This window comes from Ostrinia furnacalis, unplaced genomic scaffold, assembly GCF_004193835.3.
Source record: "Ostrinia furnacalis isolate ACB-3 unplaced genomic scaffold, ASM419383v2 OfSCF7018, whole genome shotgun sequence".
In the NCBI taxonomy this organism is placed as follows: Eukaryota; Metazoa; Arthropoda; class Insecta; order Lepidoptera; family Crambidae; genus Ostrinia; species Ostrinia furnacalis.
The window spans coordinates 275,500-296,010 of NW_021137257.1; the positions used below are offsets into that span (position 1 = coordinate 275,500).

At 34.2% G+C, this 20,511-nt stretch overlaps 2 protein-coding genes across 5 annotated transcripts; one reads left to right on the top strand and one right to left on the bottom strand.

Moving 5' to 3' along the window:
- Positions 1 to 20: 20 nt before the first annotated feature.
- Positions 21 to 2,179, top strand: LOC114363213 (ATP synthase subunit O, mitochondrial). Its single transcript, XM_028318873.1, has 3 exons — positions 21 to 284; positions 1,444 to 1,635; positions 1,810 to 2,179. Exons 1-3 carry the CDS (start codon positions 182 to 184, stop codon positions 2,151 to 2,153), a joined length of 639 nt encoding a protein of 212 aa, XP_028174674.1. The 5' UTR covers positions 21 to 181; the 3' UTR covers positions 2,154 to 2,179.
- A 177-nt stretch (positions 2,180 to 2,356) lies between these two features.
- On the bottom strand, positions 2,357 to 19,861 carry Y-d (yellow-d). 4 transcript variants are annotated; one of them, XM_028318854.1, is made up of 8 exons: positions 11,300 to 11,382; positions 9,831 to 10,085; positions 7,866 to 8,114; positions 5,974 to 6,143; positions 3,963 to 4,127; positions 3,484 to 3,652; positions 2,992 to 3,173; positions 2,357 to 2,897 (listed from the first exon to the last, which is right to left on the bottom strand). In XM_028318854.1, the coding sequence occupies exons 2-8, from the start codon at positions 9,877 to 9,879 to the stop codon at positions 2,457 to 2,459; spliced, it is 1,425 nt and encodes a 474-aa protein (XP_028174655.1). In that variant the 5' UTR covers positions 9,880 to 10,085; positions 11,300 to 11,382; the 3' UTR covers positions 2,357 to 2,456. The 4 variants fall into 4 exon arrangements, with proteins under 4 accessions (XP_028174655.1, XP_028174656.1, XP_028174654.1 ...); XM_028318855.1 differs by lacking the exons at positions 9,831 to 10,085; positions 11,300 to 11,382 and adding an exon at positions 19,690 to 19,861; XM_028318853.1 differs by lacking the exons at positions 9,831 to 10,085; positions 11,300 to 11,382 and adding an exon at positions 13,110 to 13,182.
- Positions 19,862 to 20,511: the final 650 nt, after the last annotated feature.

The window sequence follows — 20,511 nt, forward strand, 5'->3', positions numbered from 1 at the left end:
TGGTCACAGCTGGCTGGTCACTACACCACCAAAACTATTTTTATATCTTCATTACATAAAACCGCTAAATAACAAACCTTATTGTGCGTTTACGTCACATATCTTTCAACAAACCTTTGTCAAACAATGTCATCTCGAGAAATTTACTTGTTGCTCCAATAAATAATTGAAAATTAACATTATGTTTCGCACCAATTATACTACGTATGTGAGTGTTATTCGATTATGTCTGAGGAACATGTGCCAAACTTCCCTGGGTACCAAACCGCCTATACCAGTTTTTGGTAAGTACACATTTTTTACGGCCGTCATTCATACAGCATGACCTTATCGCCAAAAAAGTGTTATCCTTATTGTGAGGCAAATTGCACAAGCTTTAGCAATGTTAATTTTGATTTTTGATCTCTCATAGCCTTTTGTCTGTTATTATTTTAACCAACCTCATCCATTGAACCTCTCTGAACCTATATTTTTACATTTCAATAATAATATTACAACTTAATCTTAGTTTATCATTAAATGAGGTTCATTATTCATATTATCATTTCAATTTTCAGGCGCTTAGTCTAAAAAACGCCTGAAATCAAGAAACAGCAATTCATGCTCTTAGTAACAAAAGAAAAATCATAGCAAATTCCTATACCGCCAACATTTTAAGTACATTCTCAGTTAACAATTTACATACAGACTTTAAAAATGTGAACACCGTAATATTACTTTACAATGCCTATGTAAGATCTCAGCTGGAATATGCTTCGGTTGTGTGGAATCCCCAGTACCTAAAATACATTAACCTCTTAGAGGGCATTCAAGCAAAATTTGTGAGACGTCTGAAGTATAGGTTTAAAAATTTCAGCTCGGAAAAGCTTCAATCATTGGCATGCCGCCGTGAACACAGAGATCAAATATTTTTATTTAAGATCATTTAATAAATGAGTGGTTGATAGTCCTTATTTATTAAGTAAATTAGCCTTTAAATGTATAAAGCCGCGAGTCAGACACAGGAACACTTTTAGTATACCCATTTGTAGATCAAATTATCGTAAAAATAGTTTCATCATTAGAGCCACTAACAAAATATAATACAGCATTTTGTCATTTAGACATCTTTCATGAACGCATTGTGAAGTTTCGCCGTCTCCTTCAATCTACTTGATCTTTAGCGTATCCATGTAAATTTTTTATAATGTTTTAATGTTAATATTTTCTTTTGCATGCATAAATTATGCTTCACATCTGTCTCCTTTTCAACTTTGACTGCACAACCTAGCTTTAGAAACTTTAAAGGCCAATGTATAACCCACTTAATTTTAAGCTGCATGTGTCAAACAAGGCTGTATGTTTCTTTAATAAAGATAAAATAAAAAAATAAAAATACATGGTAACTGAATGTTACAACTGAGTGTTACAATTAATTGGCTGTTACAAAAAACATTATTTTAGGTATCGAAGGGCGCTATGTGTCAGCGCTGTACAGCGCAGCTCTCCAAATGAAGCAGGTCGAAGACGTAGAGAAACACCTACGAGCCCTTCAAGGAGAACTCCGCAAACCAGCGATGTTGGACTTCATAGAAACAAGCGTCATTTCTAGGGCTGCTAAAGCAAAGCTACTGGAAGAAGTTGGGGCAAAAGCTGGTAAAGTAGTCACAATTCCTGTTCAAATGTATCGTATTTTTCTTAGCCACCTATTAATTATGATACCAAAGTTTTAGCTTCTACCGTATTAGTCTTTTTATGCTTCCCTGTATGATATTTATTGAAACTAAAGTAGTTATTTTTAATACTAGTAAACCTTTTTGTTCTACAAAGGTATGCCTCCAGCTGCTGTGAATTTCCTATCCATAGTAGCAGAGAACGGACGCTTGAAATTGTTGCGGCGCATGGTCAACATGTTCCTGGCTGTGATGGTGGCCCATAGGAACGAGGCCCTGTGTGAGGTGATCACCGCTAAACCCCTTGACGGATCAACCCGCACTGCTCTCATGGATGCTCTCAATAAATTCGTCAAAGGTGGCAAGAAAATACAACTGACAGAAAAAGTAGACCCCTCTATCATAGGAGGCATGATTGTCGGAGTAGAAGATAAACACATCGACATGAGCATTTCAAGGAAAATTCAAATGTATACAGACATTTTGAAGCAATCCCTCTAAATTATTATTTTCAGTTGCATACATTTTTTCTGGAGTTCATTATATATATTTTTTTAAATTGTTTTTCTATTTTATTACAAACAATCATACTTGCTGGTGCGGTGGGATTTTTTTAATATTTTACTTTTAATTCAAGGTTACATAAGCTTGCAGCTGCTTGCAGGGAAGGGTGACGAAATTTTAATTAAATAAAAAGTCTCAACTTTCTTGAAATAAATTATATTTATTTGTATGTAATAAAGTCTTATGGCCAGTTGTACCAAGTCAGTCCACTTAACATGTGGTCAGATAAAGCGCGGATCTCTAAAGATACGATACAGCGCCATACCTGTGTGGTCCATGATGATATCCGCCGCTCGGAATAATTTGGTTGGCATGGTATCCATGCTTGTACCCCTTTGGGGGATTTCCACAGGGGGAGTTTGCTAATAATGTTGGGATCTTTTCTGCGTGAATTCTGAAGTTTACTCTACTACTGTCGAGAGTTCCTGTCATTACTCTCTGGAAACTAGATGTTAGGACCCACAATTCTTGTTCTCCCTTGAGGTTTTTGACTACTTTGACTCCGCTAGCAAACTGTAAGGTTTCCTGGTTCACAGCGACTTTGTGGAAGTTTCGTGGTTCAAATCGGGTAGCGGAGTTCCAACACCAAATACTTGGCGGATCCATCAGACCGAAGTACAGGATACCATTATCGTCCATGGCCTCGGCTGCTGACTGATTTGGTCGCTCATCAGGGAACACCTGCAATTTTATAAAAAAATATAAAAAAAAGTTTAATTCTGTGTTCGTTGGAGTTTAAAAGCTGTAATAATTATGTGCCTAATATTATACTTACATTAATTGAATCTGGAGCAGCATTGACGTCGTGAATGAAGGAGTCATTCCTGAGTACTTTTGTACGCACTACATTTTCAGTAATAGAAGCCAGTGCGTGGAAGTATAGATAACGGTCTCGTCCCTCGCGGTACGGTGACAGGGCCATACCCAAAATACCGTCCATCAGGTCAAAGCTTTCACCTGAAACAAATTGATATTGCTGGTCATTTTGAGTTCAAGTCATTTTTAATCCACCAAAAAAGTAAATTTATAAACAGACAGGTTTTCGCAATAGGTCCAACCAAGCTTTTCCAGAACCTTTTTGGCCAAAAAAGTACCTGGATTGCAGCAGCCTACACCAATGAAGAAATTCTAATTTGATTTCTCCTCTTCGATCGGAGGCTTATTCGGTTTAGGACAGATTCTGTTTTTAGATAACTAAAAAACTTGCTTCGAGTACTGTCACCAGGGTGTCAAATAGGCAAACTTCAACTAGCTAATTTTAACTCACCGTCAATAGTAAAGGTGCCGTGTGAAGGGTAGGGGAACATCAGCCTGTGCGTGACCCTCCACGAGCGGTCGTTGGCCACATCGACCACCAGCATTCCGAAGCCAGATACATCGGCGATGTATACAAAAGTGTCTTGGCAGTTACCCGCAGTACCTCTGACGTCGACCACCTGAAAAATGAATTAATCACGTTAATTAGGCAATAGGTAATTAAAATATGTTTATCAAATACACAAGGCGAGCATGTATCAACACAATTAAGTTCTAAAATAAAACCCTTGAGATGTAACACTCTTTTTTTAGGTTCCTTAAGTACTTAGTATTCTGCTTACGAGTCTATATTTTAATATTTTTTAAATTCTTTTATAAACTCAGATTTGGTTCCATTCTGTCAATTTTTAAATTAAAGTTACGGAAAAACAGAAGAGTTCGTTGCTCTCAATTGCCGGCAACTCACTAACAAGCTCAAACTTTACTTACTGGAGTGATAAACAGTGATGTTCCGATGTAGTTGGAGGCGTTGACGACGTGTCTGTAGATCAGTTGGTCGGTGTTAAGGTCGAAGGCGAGCAACTGTGGCGGGCAGTACTGGAGGTCGCCGATTTTGCCCGCGTCCATCACCCATAGACGGTCGCACTGGTCTATCTGAAATGCGATACTAACATTGATTTTGATTTCTTATATCACAAGAACATTGGTAGTAATATTTGAAGTCACCGATCCGAGGAACGCGGGTTCGAATCCCACCGCTGCTCGACTGTTGTGGTGAGCCCACTCCTGACACAAGCATATTTAGCTTAGTACGAGGGGCTAACGGGACTACTATTAATTTGTGCAATACAAATATTAATAATCTTTAAAAAAATATATAGGTAGTGACCCTTTGTTAAGGACGTGCTTGAGGTCGGCCACACTTACAAAAGGATTATCAAACTCTCTCCACAGTCAGTTAACACTTATTATAACGTAATTCGAAATCCATCCAGTAAAGATCAGTTTCACATTAGGTATATGTAGGCTGGCTTGGGGTTGATATCTTTCAGAGTATTCTGAGGGAACCTACTTCGGAGTCGGCTAGTATGTTGTGTGGTAATCAGTCGTAGACCCTGTAAATAGTATTTAATAATAGCACAGAATAATAATGTAGGTACAATAGGACTGGCATATCTTTGTAAAACAAAAGTCCTTTATCAAATAATAAAAAAATTAAAGAAAATGCGACATAGTTTACGTCACATGAATAAATATAAAGTTAGCAAACATAGTACATTTTAAATGTTTATTGTTATTGGAAATAGCATCACATAAATGCTGTTTCTAGTAATGTCTGGTGGTTTGCCTTCATTTACCTATATTGACTATATTACTCAAAGGTGGCATCTAAAACTAATATCAAACAGCCTTTGACCACTGCTTTATAAGAAAAGATTTCATTGAATTCAGTACATGAAGGGATACGTGAATACATTTCTCAGATATGTTTGTTTTCCGGAATAATGCTTGTAACGTGTTATTTACTTTATGAATGAGGAATAAATTAAAAGCTACCTAATTATTTAGGCCCTACCTAATTTATTTAGGGTAGGGTAGGGTAGGGTAGGCTATATACCTAATTTATTTAGGGTAGGGACCTATTTACCTAGTTATTGAATGAAACTAAAGAAGGGGAATTCACGCTTTTTAATGTATACGCTATAAAAACAATAAATTCCTAAAGTGATCTAATATCTTGCAGACAAAAAACACAATGTTCTTCAAAACGTTCATATTATGTACTTAAAATGTTCAAATAATTCCACCATTACAATAATTGTCACTTAGTACGCAATAAAGATTTGAATTTGAATTTGAAAAAAAACACTATCTGATACGTGTTTGAACATCATCACGAGCGGCCTTGACAAACAGATATAACGGACAATGATCCTATATCATTACATGGTGATTAGTGATTTCTTTTGCTCAATTTAGTAAACAACATTATTTTTTAAGTTATTCCTCTTTATGGTGTTTCGTTCATAAAAGATTATGTAGTGTACATTCGTAAAATTTTCCAGAAAGCTGCCGGAAACTTCAGGAAAAAACGTTCGTTTGTTCCTGAAGCATTTTTTCTATGACAGGATTTTGCAGGAATATTTTTTTATAGAGAACCTTATTATTATATTTTTATAAAACTTCAAGATCACAGGTCCAACTCTTTATCTACTAGAACAAGAAGTGTTACTTCGATAGTGAGTGTAGTGGAAGTTATAAATGAAAAGGAGTGGACTGTATAAAATTAATTGTCTATTCGGTATAAATTTACAATAATATCGAGACCGTTTAGTGCAAAGTCGTTGAAGAGAGTGCGTCAGGATCGTCTTCTTCGATGTTCGCTCGCGAACCGAACATTGCTCGTTCGTTCGCCGAACGCTCGCCGCTCCCTCCGGTCACGCCGCCCGCGGGCAATGTCCGTGAGTAGACAAGAAGTATGATAAGGAATATAACTTACAGCAACTCTGAAGACTGAAGTAAGTCCATCGCAGTTCTGTCCTTGATTGTCGTTCCAGGCGTAGTCAGGGTACCCAACGATGCGGCCCAGCTCGTCCACTGTGCCCAGGGTCACCGGCCGCCCTTCGTCAAACCGAGGAACCGTTACGAAGATGCGCGATTTCTGCGAGCCTAAACAAAGAAAACGCACATCAAATCGATTACAAAGAAAAAGTCTCAGGTTGTGACAAAAATTCAGGGCAATAAACTGTACAAAATGCTACTATCAACGTAAGTGTTGCCTCGAATGAGATCTAAGAAGCGACATTAGAACGAAATATGAGCATTATGTAGATTTATTAAGATGATTTATGCAAATTTATGGAATCAACTAACAATAAAAAGGCTTTAAATTGTCTTAATATTTTTTTCATTGAATAACAATGACGTCATAGAGCCTCATAGTCGTCAACGCCACGTAGTAAGTCTGTATGCATAAAAATATTTATAGCATTTGTTATTACTATGGTTTTTCTAAACAATGAGTTCGTTAGTCGTAAGTTTTACAGCTGTTTAACGATTCAACATAAAAGGTTAGTTCACATAGTATTGCGAATTCGCTTACGGATTTTTCCTAGAGAATAAAAAAATATGAATGATCATGAATAAACAGAGGCTGTTTATAAGCTCGCTTATAGTCATTTTAGAGGTTTGAGTAAAAAACGAACGTCGGTTTAGTTTGAATCCGAAACGTTAAAAAAGCTGTCGTCAATTCGAATCCCGCAAGGTTCTTGAGTTTTTGTGATGAGCAGTGATAATTTGGGTATCAGCTCAGCGCACGTGATAGACCCACACTTGGCTGTTTTTCATTTAGTAAGGTGGTCAACTTTAACTCTGCTTTGCATGGCTTGGACTTAATTTATGAGTTATAAATAATCAGAGGTTGTTTTATACATACAGTATTTAAATGTTTATTAATATGAACGTTTAATAACATAAAACCGGATATAATATGAAATGATATGCATCAATTTTATCACGATTCACCACCGATAACTTACGTAAATAATTGCACACGTATTATTACTTAATTGCCCGTTTCCATGTAGCCAGCATGCTTGATCATGAAGAATTTAAATAAACAGATAACAACCACGAGAATTAAGTGTGTCAGTGTCACACTATCTTCTTCTTTTAGATAGACCATGAAAACACAATTTATGTGATAAGGGAAAAATTGGTTATTTATTTGTCCGACTTATTTTATAATGATATTCAGTGTATTTATAATAAACTAGCTGACCCGGCGAACTTCGTACCGCCTTAGCGTAGAGATTTTCTTTATATTTTTTTCCGTAAAAACCTTGTACAGGGTATTAGAAAACTACAAAAAAAAAATCAGCCAAATCGGTCAAGCCGTTTTCATGTAATGTCGTGACAACGGAAAACGGGTTTCATTTTTATATATATAGATTAACTTTTATTAATTATTTATAGGTAATTTTAATGTTAATACAAATTACTGTATTTTGTTTTTTTCATTTGATTCAAGTTTCCTGGATATTAAAGATCATTATTAAAATGAATTCTAAATTTTTCGCGACCTTATCGACCGCATTCTCTAACGACACAACATAAAACTACAGCCTACATTTAGTTATGTACATTATTTATTATTCATAAAATATAAAAACAGTGTCACGACACCGTTATAGCTACTGATTAGCCTGTTTCTGTCAAATCTTAATTTTTTTTAATGAAAAGAGACACGTGTTTTAGTTAAAATCAGTGTTAGATGACTCTTTTAGTTTTAAGTCCTACTAATATTATAAATGCGAAAGCTAAATTTCACGCGGGCGAAGTCGTGGGCAAAATAACTAATATCTGATTAAGAATCTAGTCCTTGAAACATACCTTGTCTATGTTGGACATCCACATCAATAGGCACAGAGTTGCCAGGGACGTAATACCGCCTCTCGGTCGCGATTTGACGCGCGGTGTCGTTGGGGAACTCGAATTCCAGCTCGCTCCATTGCCGGACTACCCGCAGGTCCGACTTGGCTCCCAGCCCTGGCCAGCAGCATGCCAGGCAGTACGACAGCAGGAAGAACCGCTCGATTCCGTATGACATCTCGAGCTTGAATTGGTCCAAAAGTATTGGATCTGTGGAAGAGATTACATAAAAATATACATGTCTGCTAAGAACATTGTTCGTTTGTGTATGTTGATGATACTGAATTTAACCATGAAAGCCGCAATTGACCGCAGCGCTACACCTCCCAGTTCCACGTCTTTATTTAAACATGTACTCTCGTATACGACTATGATATAAGTAAATGATGTATTATGTCGGATGATATGCGATTTAAAGGTTAATGTCTCAAGTTGATAATTGTAGACAAACCGTCATATTTTATCTCATTCGAACTTCTCTGACCATCAAACAGTTTCTTAATACCTATTCTATGTAGTATGTTTTGTTTTTTTTAACATGTTTGCAAGTAAGCAAAGTAACGTAGAGCCAAACTCAGCTTTCTATTGTATTTAGTTGTTATGTAAAGGTAAGGTAGATTTATCAATTTCAATAAGTAAAGTAGTGATAGATATTTTCTTGTCTGTTGATTGATTTGCGAAATGAGTTTATTATTCTGTTGCCGACTCGGTTTCACATGGCACAGTTTAACTGTTACATTAACACCGCTTAAAATTAATAATTTAGTTGCTAAAGATGTTTAAAAGTGCGTGGAGTGCATTTTATGTGCAGCAAAGTGAAAAAATATAATTTAAAAAGGTTCTATTGTTCCGGACTAAACAGATTTTATCATAACTTTTCAGCGATAAAGTAAATTAGCCCGTCTCGGTTCGGCTAGCCCCACCACCGAACAATACGGCCTGCGGCAGATGAGGTTAATAAACTCTTTGGTTCAACTTCGACACGAAAACATTCACATTCTTAGACGTGTTAAACTCGAGTTGCCAAGGTAAAGGTCAAGGATTGGGCATTTTTATCAATTTGTAAATTTTTTTACGCTACAAATTAATGTTCTTTCCAAATTTTAAGTAGCAGATCATAATAAACCAGTTAGGTAGATGTATAATATATCAAGGTGTAGATACCTATAATATCCAGTGTGAATTAAAACATAAGCGATATTTAGCTAGCTCGTAAATTACCTTATTTGCCCGAGGAATAACTTGATAATACACAGATAAATATCTTAGTATATTATTATTGTTTAGAGTTTTTATGAGTTTTATTTCTATCTCCATCGATTCCTTTATGAACTGAATTATAAAAAGATTATTTATTTATGATCAGTCCATAACACAAGATTCACAATGGAGCGATTTCGAAAAAATGGTTTATGGCAAGATTATACTAAAGTAGATTTTTTTTCAATTTCCCACACTTTTCTTTCATCTCTGTAGCATCACAATATCACAGTTAACTCTATACCTAGAGTTTCACGCCGATTTCAGAATATTTTTTTTCTCTCCAGCTGAAACATCCGGAGTCTATTTAATGGTTTTCGAAAGATAATGGGAGGGCTGGGAAAATGATCTCTTTATCATATTATCCGAGATTTGGAAAAATAATAATAATTGAACTCATTAGATTAATAATATAAATTACTCTATCACAAACGGAAGCAGTAATAGTATGTTTTACATACACAAAGTAAATACTTTCATTTCCGGAAAATACTAATGATATCAAATTCAAAACATTTTTTTAGTTTCTGTTTAATAGATAACAAATATGTAAGTATTTAAAAAAAATTACATATCTATTTTGAAATAACCTTTATTTAGGATCATTCACCCGCAGTTAGTATTTCACCATTAAATAAATAATCAAAAAAGGAAAAATCTATTTACCGTACTGCTGTAGTAGAATTCCACAAAGTCGATTGCCACGGTAATCCATCGGAAACAACGCTATTACATTAGTGGTACTGACAGTTACTAGTGAAGAGTTCCACTAACTAGTGTGTTGGTGCTAGCAGTTTATCACACGTCCGTATTTAAACATCACCGATGTCTCATTACCATCCCAAAAACTTCGCAAACAAACGGGGTTTACACGTTTAACTCGACCAATGTTTACGTGAGGACTACAACCCATGTAATATCCTGAGATCAGTTTTATATTGAAGAACGCACGTTGGGCACACAATCCCAAATATTTGGTACACAAACGATTACGGTCACATTTTAAATCCCAATAATGCGTTATAGTAGTACTGGGAAAATAGATCACATTTCTTAAATATACGCTCAAATGCCCATAATTACAGAACACCATATAGGTATAACAGTATATCGCACAGAAAACGCCACAATTTTATAATAACCGTTATAAAATTAATGTTAAAAACATTTTAATGGACGCCGCACTGGATGTTGCTACAATGTAGTACGCTTTGGTTTGACTATTTATTATTTGATTCCTATGTAAACTATGAATGTATTTTTCGTATTTAATGAATGTTTTTTTCATTTAATTTTGTACACGCGTTTATAGTATAGACTTTTATGGAATACTGACCGACGACGTGACGGCCGCCTGCGTGCCTCTGTGTCGCAACATTTCCTATACAATATTTGGCGAACCTATTGGACAACAATGAATGGTTTCACTACAAGATTTGCATTGACATTATTTGTTGATTTTGCACACTTGAATACTTATACTATTCATAAAATACTACGGCGCATTACGCGGCGAACATATTATTATTATTAATTAATTATAATATTATGTTAAGTTCTCAATGGCCGAAAAATATAGCCAACAAAAGCTATTACCCAACATATTATTGGTTTAAAGAGCCGAAGTTCAAGTCCAGGGTTTTGATGTTTAGTATTACGCCTATGATAAAATTGTTATTATTGTGACTTATCGTCTCCTATGTATACTATTTTGTACTTGACATTACAACCTTTTTAGTATACATAATTATAACTAGTCAATAAAAATTTCTTAATATTCTTAATTTTAATATTAAGCACAGTATGTTCGTAGTTTTAGTATTGGTTAATTAGCTGCCTTTATTTATAAATTTGATTTTCTGTTCGAGTTTCTGATTAAAAATATTTTTAAAACAAATTATGACTTAATGTTTATATTGAAAATAAGTACCCACTGGCTGGTCTGGCAGCTGGCTGCTCAATAAAGCTTAAATAGCAAAGAAGATAACAAATCACTAATTATAAAACTCATGAAAAATTACAAATACATTAATTATATTCTCTGAAAAAATGTGACCAACCGTAATTTCAGTACCACTATATTCACAATGCATTAATTAGAACAATGCAAGTTAATTTTTGTCAAAATTACGAACGGAAGTTGTATGTAAGAAGACGTGAAGAATAATACTGAAGGAAGTAACATCTCCAACGTCCTTATAAAAAGTAGTCAATGCAAGGAAAACTCCTTTGCTAGTTCACTGTCATTGTCATTATAATCAAAAGATGATGCACCTTACCTACTTACTTGTAATTTTATTGTTTGGTTTATTGGTTGGCAATAAATAGAACTAAACATTTCGCAATTAAAGATAATCATCGGGTGATTAATAAGAAAAACAACAGAAGACGACGCCATAAAATTACTCATTTCCTAGATAAAATTGTGAGTTTTAATAAAGAACAGTTATTCCTATAGCCTAAGCAAAAAAACAATAATTAAAATATTATTAGCGTGAGTTTATTTAATAATATCGCTTAAGTATTTATGTTACGGTCAAAGTGATAAATGTGAAAATTATGAATAATCGCCGGTTATTATGAATAATTACCGCATGATTTGGTAAATGTGATTAATATGGGGTCATTTATGTGTGTATAAAACTAAATAGGCGGCTTAGGGGTGGCCCAAGGGCCACCCCCGCCGCACCTTAACCTATTTTTCACTTTAAATCAAAACATTATGTTATAGGCATCATGGAAAAGTAATATTATGCAATAAACATTCCAAACTTATTATGCTAAATTATATTGATATTATGATATCAAAACGTTCAAAAGTTTGGCTGTACACGAGCACGTATACAAGATGTTGTTCTCTTTTATGAAATTTGTTAGTACTAAGATTGAATTATTAAATAATCACTTTTAAATGTGATTAATTTATCACTTTTACCGCAACTGTCGGTAATTATTCATAATAACCGGTTATTATTAATAATTTTCAATTTATCACATTAACCGTAACATTTATATAACTCATTTCCAAGGCAGTTTAAAGAAGGAATAAATAAATAAGGAACGCCGTGCCATGTAAGCAGTGACACAATTTTCAAAAACAACAGTGTTTTATCTGATAACTTCTAACAAAAGCATGAAACAGGAACAGGAGTTCGTAATGTAAACAGGAGGTTGATTAGAATGATAAGGTGAATACCACAAAAATCTTCTTTTTGTCCTTATACAGAGTGTTAGGTAAATGTTTATATGAGCCGACACTAGCCCATGTTAACATATGCATATAAATGGTATGGTGAAGTCAGAAAATTGATATCATCTTTTTAATCGTTATTAAAATTTATTTAATTAGCAGTCGCCCGGCAAGCGGAAGGTCGTGGGTTCGAGTCCCGCCTATACCCATTTACCTAACACCCTGTATAGAGCTGAAGAGTTTGTTTGTTTGGTTGAACGCGCTAATCTCAAGAACTGGTTCGATTCGAAAAAAAAAGTGTTTGATAGCCCATTTATACAACATTACGCTACCACTAATAAATAAATCAATGAAAATTATCGCAAAACGAGAAAAATATTCAAACCATTTTTACGCGTAGGTAAGACTCATTAAACATTTTGCTGAATCTTTATAAGTTACACAAGTTTTGAAAATAACGTTTAATATCGTGCAAGCATTTTAATTACTTACTTACCAAAATAATTCTGATATACCTAGATTTAAACATTTTCAGCACAATTTTCAATCCAATAACACAGCGAACACTCTTATTAACACGTATTTTAATGTATAATATGAAGCAGAAATTACTTGCCCTTATAATATTTGACACGGTGAACATTTTTATCGGCCCACTTTTCACAAAAACGACTATATTCGCGATACATTTTGATTCAAACACCAACTATCCGAGATCTTAGCGCACTTAGCTTTACAATTAGTATGGTAAATACCTCGAAAACCATGTTGCGTAAGTAATTCGGTGCAATTGTTTAGTAACCATCTGCCCATTCTGCCAATCGGCGCGACAGATACGCGCTAAGCTGTGTCACAAATAATCTTTGGGCTAGGATGTGGTAAGTAAGAGGGCAAGAATAAACATAACGAATTCAAAACCAAATGTCTTGGTTTCCATGACCCGCCGATCTTGAAAATAGCGAGTTTTAGTCGTAAATATAATGCGACTAACAACCTTATGACCCAAACGTGGTGACGTTCAAATAAAAAACTAAATATTAATCAGTTTAACATAACTTTAGAATAATAAAACAGCCACGCCTTTGTAAAGTTTGCGAAAAAATTCGTCTTAAGAATTTAAATAAATTAGGATTTTTATTATGGAACTAGCGGCCGCCCGCGACTTCGTACGCGTGGATCCCGTTTTACCCCCTTCATCTATCTTATGCGGTTTAGATTTTTTCATACAAATGTTTTTTCCCGCTAACTCCCGTTCCCGTGGGAAAGTGCAATATCCTGTTGTAACTAAGCTTTGAATTTACTAAGGTACCTGCATGCCAAATTTCAAGCGTCTAACTTAAGCGGTTTAGATTTTTCATACAAATGTTTTTTCCCGCTAACTCCCGTTCCCGTGGGAATTTTGCAATATCCTGTTGTAACTAAGCTTTAAGTTTACTAAGGTACCTGCATGCCAAATTTCAAGCGTCTAACTTAAGCAGTTTAGATTTTTCATACAAAAGGATTTTCCCGCTAATTCCCGTGCCCGTGGGAATTCCTAAGTATCCTATAACCTGCCCAGGAGTAAGAAAAATAATTGTACCAAGTTTCGTTAAAATCCGTCAAGTAGTTTTTGTTTCTATACGGAACATACAGACAGACAGACAAAAATTTTACTGATTGCATTTTTGGCATCAGTATCGATCACTAATCATCCCCTGATAGTTATTTTGAAAATATATTTCATGTACAGAATTGACCTCTCTACAGATTTATTATAAGTATAGATTAGATTATTATGGAAGTTAGACCAGTAACCAGCGGGAGAAAGCAGTATCTTACGGGTACCATATTGAATTGTGGGGTCAAAAGAGTTCTGATTACTGTAAAACTTATCAGTCACGTCAGAGTTAACTAAAGTTCTGTGTACAATTAGTGACAGTGCACATTAGGAAAGTACCTGCGATGTATTATAAGGCTAAGGCACTTTTAAGAAATAACAACTTCATCACTTGATATTTTTTATAAACATTTTATAAACTAGACTTGGTAAGTAAATAATGTGATTCATAGAATAATAATTGCGCGTTCGTAGTTCTTTTAATAACATGTTATTGACTGACAGTCATCGTTTTAAGAATAAATCATACCTACCTGTTTATACAGAAATATGTAAAAGTTATATTTGACCAACTGTTACTAAGATACTTACTGAACTGAACATTGATGGAAACATTCGTTTACATAAAATCGAGAATTTTCAAACAAATAAGGTCAATAATAAAATATAAGTAGAGAAAAAGGAATACTTTGTACAATAGGTACTAGCGGCCGCCCGCGACTTCGTACGCGTGGTTCCCGTTTTACCCCCTTATGGGTGGAGTTTCGTAAAATCCTTTCTTAGCGGATGCCTACGTCATAACATCTACCTGATAGACCACTTTGTCAGTCAGTAATTCAGTCAGTCACCTTTGCTTCCTTATCTTATTTTAATTTTTTATTCAAACCCTCTCGGCCGTTGTCAAATCCAAATCACTACAGTGACCGACCATAATACGTCAGTTAAACTGGATCTTTAAGAAAATAAAGTCATTTTACGGTAAATCATAACGGCATTCGACATTTTAAAGCTCCTAAACTGGGGCATTAATTTTACCTAAAAGCTTCTCTAACAGAAACTTTTATCCATTCACAATCCTTAGAAAAATATAATTCAATTTATTTATAACACTGGGGAACAGTCATTTTGCGGCATGGTAGTTTAGTCAATTCTGTATGCGACTAGTGTGCTGTATACTAGAAAAATATTAGATTTGTCAAATTGACTCTAGATCTTGAGATAAATACTATTAACTATTTATATGAAAAAAACCAAAATAAAAACACCAATCTGTATAAAAAAAATATTTACACTAAGATCCTATTTAAGAACGATATAAAAATTAAAATTATATTTGCTTTTCATCAAATAATAGAAAAAAAAACTACAAAAAGCTTTTTCTGTAAGCTTTTATGTTATGGTTTTGGTCAGGAAAATTCCATAATTATGGCAACAGTAATCAGCCATCATCTGGCGGTCCCATTGACCGTAGATATCATTCTTCCACTATCCTGATGTTCTGGTAGAACCGTTCTGCTTATTCCTCACTGTAATCACCCAGATTATGGGAGAACCTGTCCAAATGGCTATTGTTAAAAAAAAATTAATACTCAAATTAGATCCTTATGTGTTAAATTTTTAAAACAATTTAGCAACCAATTCTGAAAAGTTTGGTGCTCTATGACTCCCCAAATATTGTTTGACTACTAAAGCAAAGCTTAGCCATGCTTCAGATTCAATTTGTGTTATGTGGTTTACAAATACAGTGTCTTAATAAGAGTGCGGATTTGCGGTCAATCGAATTTATTTTTTCCGTATTCAAACGGACTTTCAGGACGTAAAGGACTTTTATTTGGCTGACTTTTGATCATTTTAGTGATTAGAAAGCTCAGTTCATATCTTTGGCCTTCCAAATTGAAGTCCTTTACGTCCAGCTTGACTCCTGTATGGCAAAGAGTCTTCACGAGTCTTGCAGACGATATTGGACCCCCAATATTTATTATTTTATGGAAGTTTTATAAGAAAGTATGCTTGGTAGGTTTTTATCACTACCTCCGTGATCTTATTTCTTTGCTTTTGTAAGTTTAGAAGCCAAATATTAACAAAAACTGTTGGGATTGTAAACGCAAGGTTTTCATAATGAACTCATATTTTTGAGACAAAAAAGCTCTTTAAAAATTAATTTAAAAGACACAAACTGTTAATTTCAAGATCTAGTAGCTGATTACTAAATTGTTGTAAGTACAACTACACTAATACATGAGTAGAAAATAAAACTTAGTGGGTAATCAAAATAATATAAGTTTAGGGAGGGTCGTTTAATTTTTTTCATTGATTTCTTGTGTCTCGTTTATCTCAAGAACCAGAATCAATCCAAAGAAAGTAAATGCACACCATTTATGTCTAATACAAGTATTTACAAATCCATTAACAAAATAGATGCCGCAGATTTTTTTATTTTTTTTGTTCCGCAGTGTAATCATTTAAGTTACATATTTGGATTTTTTCAGACTTATAAGTTTCTACTATAAACTTATCTCAGACGCTAGGTCACAGAAAAATACACTTGGAAATTTCAACCCTCCTTACAATGTACAACTTTTACCTTACGTTTTAGTTACGGGTAAACAGAAGTAGTACAGGGTTCCGGTAGGTAAGCATACAATGAATAAATCTCATAATACTTGAAAGAAAACAACTGTATATCTAGATAAATAGTAAACATTGGCCTGGCCATTAGATTGACCTCGACTTTACATGTAATGTGAGCATTAATCTACAAGGGAAAAACAACCATTATTTGACATCATTGTTATGATAATTTACAAATCATTTTGAATAGGAGAAAATTATGCTGTTTTTTTTTTTTAATAAAAGGGCGTTTTTGGTGTTATGCTCATTTGCTCACGTACGTTGGTTTAATGAGCCAAGTGAGTCCTGTTTTTAACATTGTGCATGTCCCGTTTCTCACCAATTATATGAATCACAGCAATTCGAGTACCTGCATGATTGAAAAAGAGGGTTGCGGGTGATTAGCATTCGGGCCAATACCGCGTACGTGAGCTAACCCGCCTAACACTAAGACCCAAGTATATTTGTACTTGCGCCGATTTAAATCCTCAACCGTAATGCCTAATCAAATTCAACCTTGAACTTGGGGCTATTTAATTAGATATATCAGTAGTGAAACGGTAGAGCTCAACTTTTTTGTCTGTAGAAAGGAACTATTCGTGTCCAATTAAGCAAAAAAGGTTCTAGAGAGGTCCAATACTGTGGTCGGCGGAGGGCTTTCTAAAAAAACTACAGGTAGGTACTTGAGTTTTTAAGAAAAGGTTCATTTTCCAGTGGTTGGTCGTACTCAACGGCCGTTCAACCTAAATGAGATGGAAAAGCTTTAGAACCAATCAGTCGGCCTTGCTTCCGCCACAGGTACTGAATCTTTGATTGGATTTTTTTTTATTCTGACTTTCTATTGTTTTTGAATTAGAAATGTTTGCAATGTTCCCGCAAAAACGAATTAATGTAACCAACAAGAATTGGTAGGTAAGTGCGATGACGCACTGTCTCCGATTCAAATCAGAGAAATTGGAAATTGGAATCAGAGGCAGTGCGTCTCTTTATTTGGAAAACATACAGCTTATAGATTCAGTATCATCATACAAAATAGGTAATTTACAGGTAACTAATTAATTTTTGTATCGATTTTAAACAAATTTCTAAATCAGCACAATTATACAAATAAATCTTATGTCAACTAATATTAATGACAATCTGTAGCATAGCAATTACCTTTTAATACAACATTGCTGCCGAATAAAAACGAAATCATTTGATACCAATTTCACCTGTGTAAATATTTGGTATTCAAATTCAAGATAATAAGTCGAAGTCGACGTGAGTTTTATAGTCAAGTTTTCTTTTACCTTTTTCTGTTTTTTCTTTTGAAAAGGAGAAAAATAATAACATACGTAACTAAGAGTTTTGAAACAATCGCTCAATATTATACCTAGGAAGAATTATACTTGAAAATTGAAAATATGTATAAAGGTTGATGGTGATTGTCTGTATGTTTTATTTTTAAGAAATCATAACTCTAGTTTTTCAAACAAGAATAATAGTTATAAAAAAACTTGTTTTGTGAATAATAATTGAACTACGACATGGTGGGCTCGCACGTTTTTACAAACACGAGTTTAAAGCGCCTAGCATAGTCATTCAGAAGGCAAATTATAAAAACAGGTTGTTGTTTTTATTGATACAATACTCAATCGTCATGAAGCAATTATCACAGTCGATTCGAATAAAAAGAGGAAGACGCCGAATTTTCGTATCTGCAGATCTAAGGCATTCCGTATAAGCAACAATACAGACAGTTCCCTACTCAAATCTATAGATTAAAGATAACTAAATACCAATACGCTACCATATTTTGCAAATATCCGGCACTGTACCTAGCCTTTATGAAGTTAATTCTTTATTGTTTCCATGTTATATTAACCCTTAGGTGTCTGGTAGACTCGATAGGCCCGACGTGCGGCTTAAAATCTAGTACCGCCACAGAATAAGTAATACCGCCTAATGGCGTAGTGATATGGATACCTATGGATCCCATGTTCAGTTCCCGGGCTGGCTAATTTAGTGAAAACATACGTCTGAGTGCGGTGTGGGATAAATCCTGAAATTGAGGGATTTCCTTATTTTGGGCTCATACTAACCTTTTCATACGAACTTTTTTAACGTTAAGGCTGAGTTGCACCATCTTATTTTAACCGTGACTATAACCATACATAAAGTATATATATAAAGTCTGCCAAACTCCATACAAAAGGCACCGCCTTTTGTATGGAGTTTGGCAGACTTTTGAAGTTTGTTATAGTAAAAGTTGGATGGTGCAACCCAGCCTTACACGTCGTAGTTAATAATAACAGCTAATGTATATTCATATTAAAAACTAGTTTTGTTGTTGATATTTTGTATGCTTATTTAATATGGTATTTTGTATTTAATAAAAATCGAATTAGTCTTATCATAAAATAACTCTAATTAAAATTCTATTATATTGATCATGCTTAACAAGAAGACGCATAAAGAGATCTCAATACAGAAATATTTATAATAATGATGAAACTAAGGTTATACATGCGGAATATGGTACACTAAGTTAAATTCTTTAAAAAAAAGGTACTTCTTTTGTACTTTTAATCGGTGCTATTTCGCAAGAACACTGCATGATCCATACCTACGAGAACCTAATAAACTCAGGCCAGGTGAGCCGTTGCTAACTACATTTCAACATTATTACAAAAAGGCATGTTGCTCGTGTATTGACGTAAATATTGTGAAGGGCGCAGAAGAAAATATACCTAATTACTTAATACGTAGATACGTACTACATATTATAAAATATAAAAACTACAATATTCAAACGTATACTGAACAGGTTTTTAGTATTTGGATGGTAGGATAGTGATGATCATCACTTTTATGATGATGGTTTGAATTTTGGCTTATTCAACATACATAAAAGACTATAATTAAAGGTCGCACTAATTAAACTTCTACGGTTATCATTTAATTTTGTTTATTAGAAAAATAAGAATTGTTTCTTTTTTAAATAAGAGCATAAAATATACAACTTATTCGCATTATTCATATATTATTTTGGGCAAGATTTGTTCTTAAGATTGATTTTACAATAAGTACTACTTAATTGAACATTTTCCATAGTATTCTCGTTATTATAAGAATATGAAGCTCACCTTGCGTGCAGTGGGCACTCGCAGTATCACTTAAAAGAACTAAGTTCAATCACAATTGTTTGTATCGTCTTCTATTTGCGCGTGCGTCTGTCGCTTGAGACGCGACCGGATCGATTACTGATGGTATCTTTACCGGTACCGTAATATTTATTAATTTGACTACACTACGCATCTTCGCCGGATATTACCGTACCCCACGCCCCTGTGACGTCACTATTTCCAATCGTTAGAGTACACGCTGATAACGCATACTACGCGAACTTATTTTCGTAGTATGAAAGTTCATTGTTAGGTATATTTACCACACATTATCTTATAATACATTTTGGTGGGACATATCTGGCATCTAATATCTTATTAGTCCAATATCTTCTAAAATTAGCACGCATTATAGAAATAAAAAACCAAAAATAAATAAGATAAATCTTAGACAGTAATTACTCAATCATTTCAGAATATTAATATCAATTATTATTATGATAACGATTTGATAAATGAAAAAATGCATAAACTCAATAAATATTTATTTTATTAAATTATTTCGATACCTTCATATATTTATAAATTAAATGGGATTATGTGCAACATGATGTAGATAGCAAGTTAATAGGCAGACCTGTCTACGTAAAAAATAAATGAAATAAAAAAAAATGTTTTTTCATGTTATTATCCTTATCAGACAATATTTTGTCTTCTAAAGCACAGTAAATAGATCTCATTATACCAAACAATAACATGGCATTACTTCACCGTTATCAAAGTTGTAAGGGCAATGGTCAAGCGCGACTAACTATATTTATAAAAAAAACTGTAATGTACTCA

Bases quoted from the DNA above. Each gene is read 5' to 3' on its own strand.
- Y-d (XM_028318853.1), bottom strand. From the start codon at position 13,167: ATGGGCAGATGGTTACTAAACAATTGCACCGAATTACTTACGCAACAT. The intron at 6,144-7,865 runs GTATGTTTCAAG...TTCTTTGTTTAG, and splicing joins GGATGTCCAACATAGACAAG to GCTCGCAGAAATCGCGCATC. The intron at 3,174-3,483 runs GTGAGTTAAAAT...AATTTGTTTCAG, and splicing joins CGGCACCTTTACTATTGACG to GTGAAAGCTTTGACCTGATG.
- LOC114363213 (XM_028318873.1), top strand. From the start codon at position 182: ATGTTTCGCACCAATTATACTACGTATGTGAGTGTTATTCGATTATGT. The intron at 285-1,443 runs GTAAGTACACAT...ACATTATTTTAG, and splicing joins ACCGCCTATACCAGTTTTTG to GTATCGAAGGGCGCTATGTG. The intron at 1,636-1,809 runs GTAAAGTAGTCA...TGTTCTACAAAG, and splicing joins AGAAGTTGGGGCAAAAGCTG to GTATGCCTCCAGCTGCTGTG.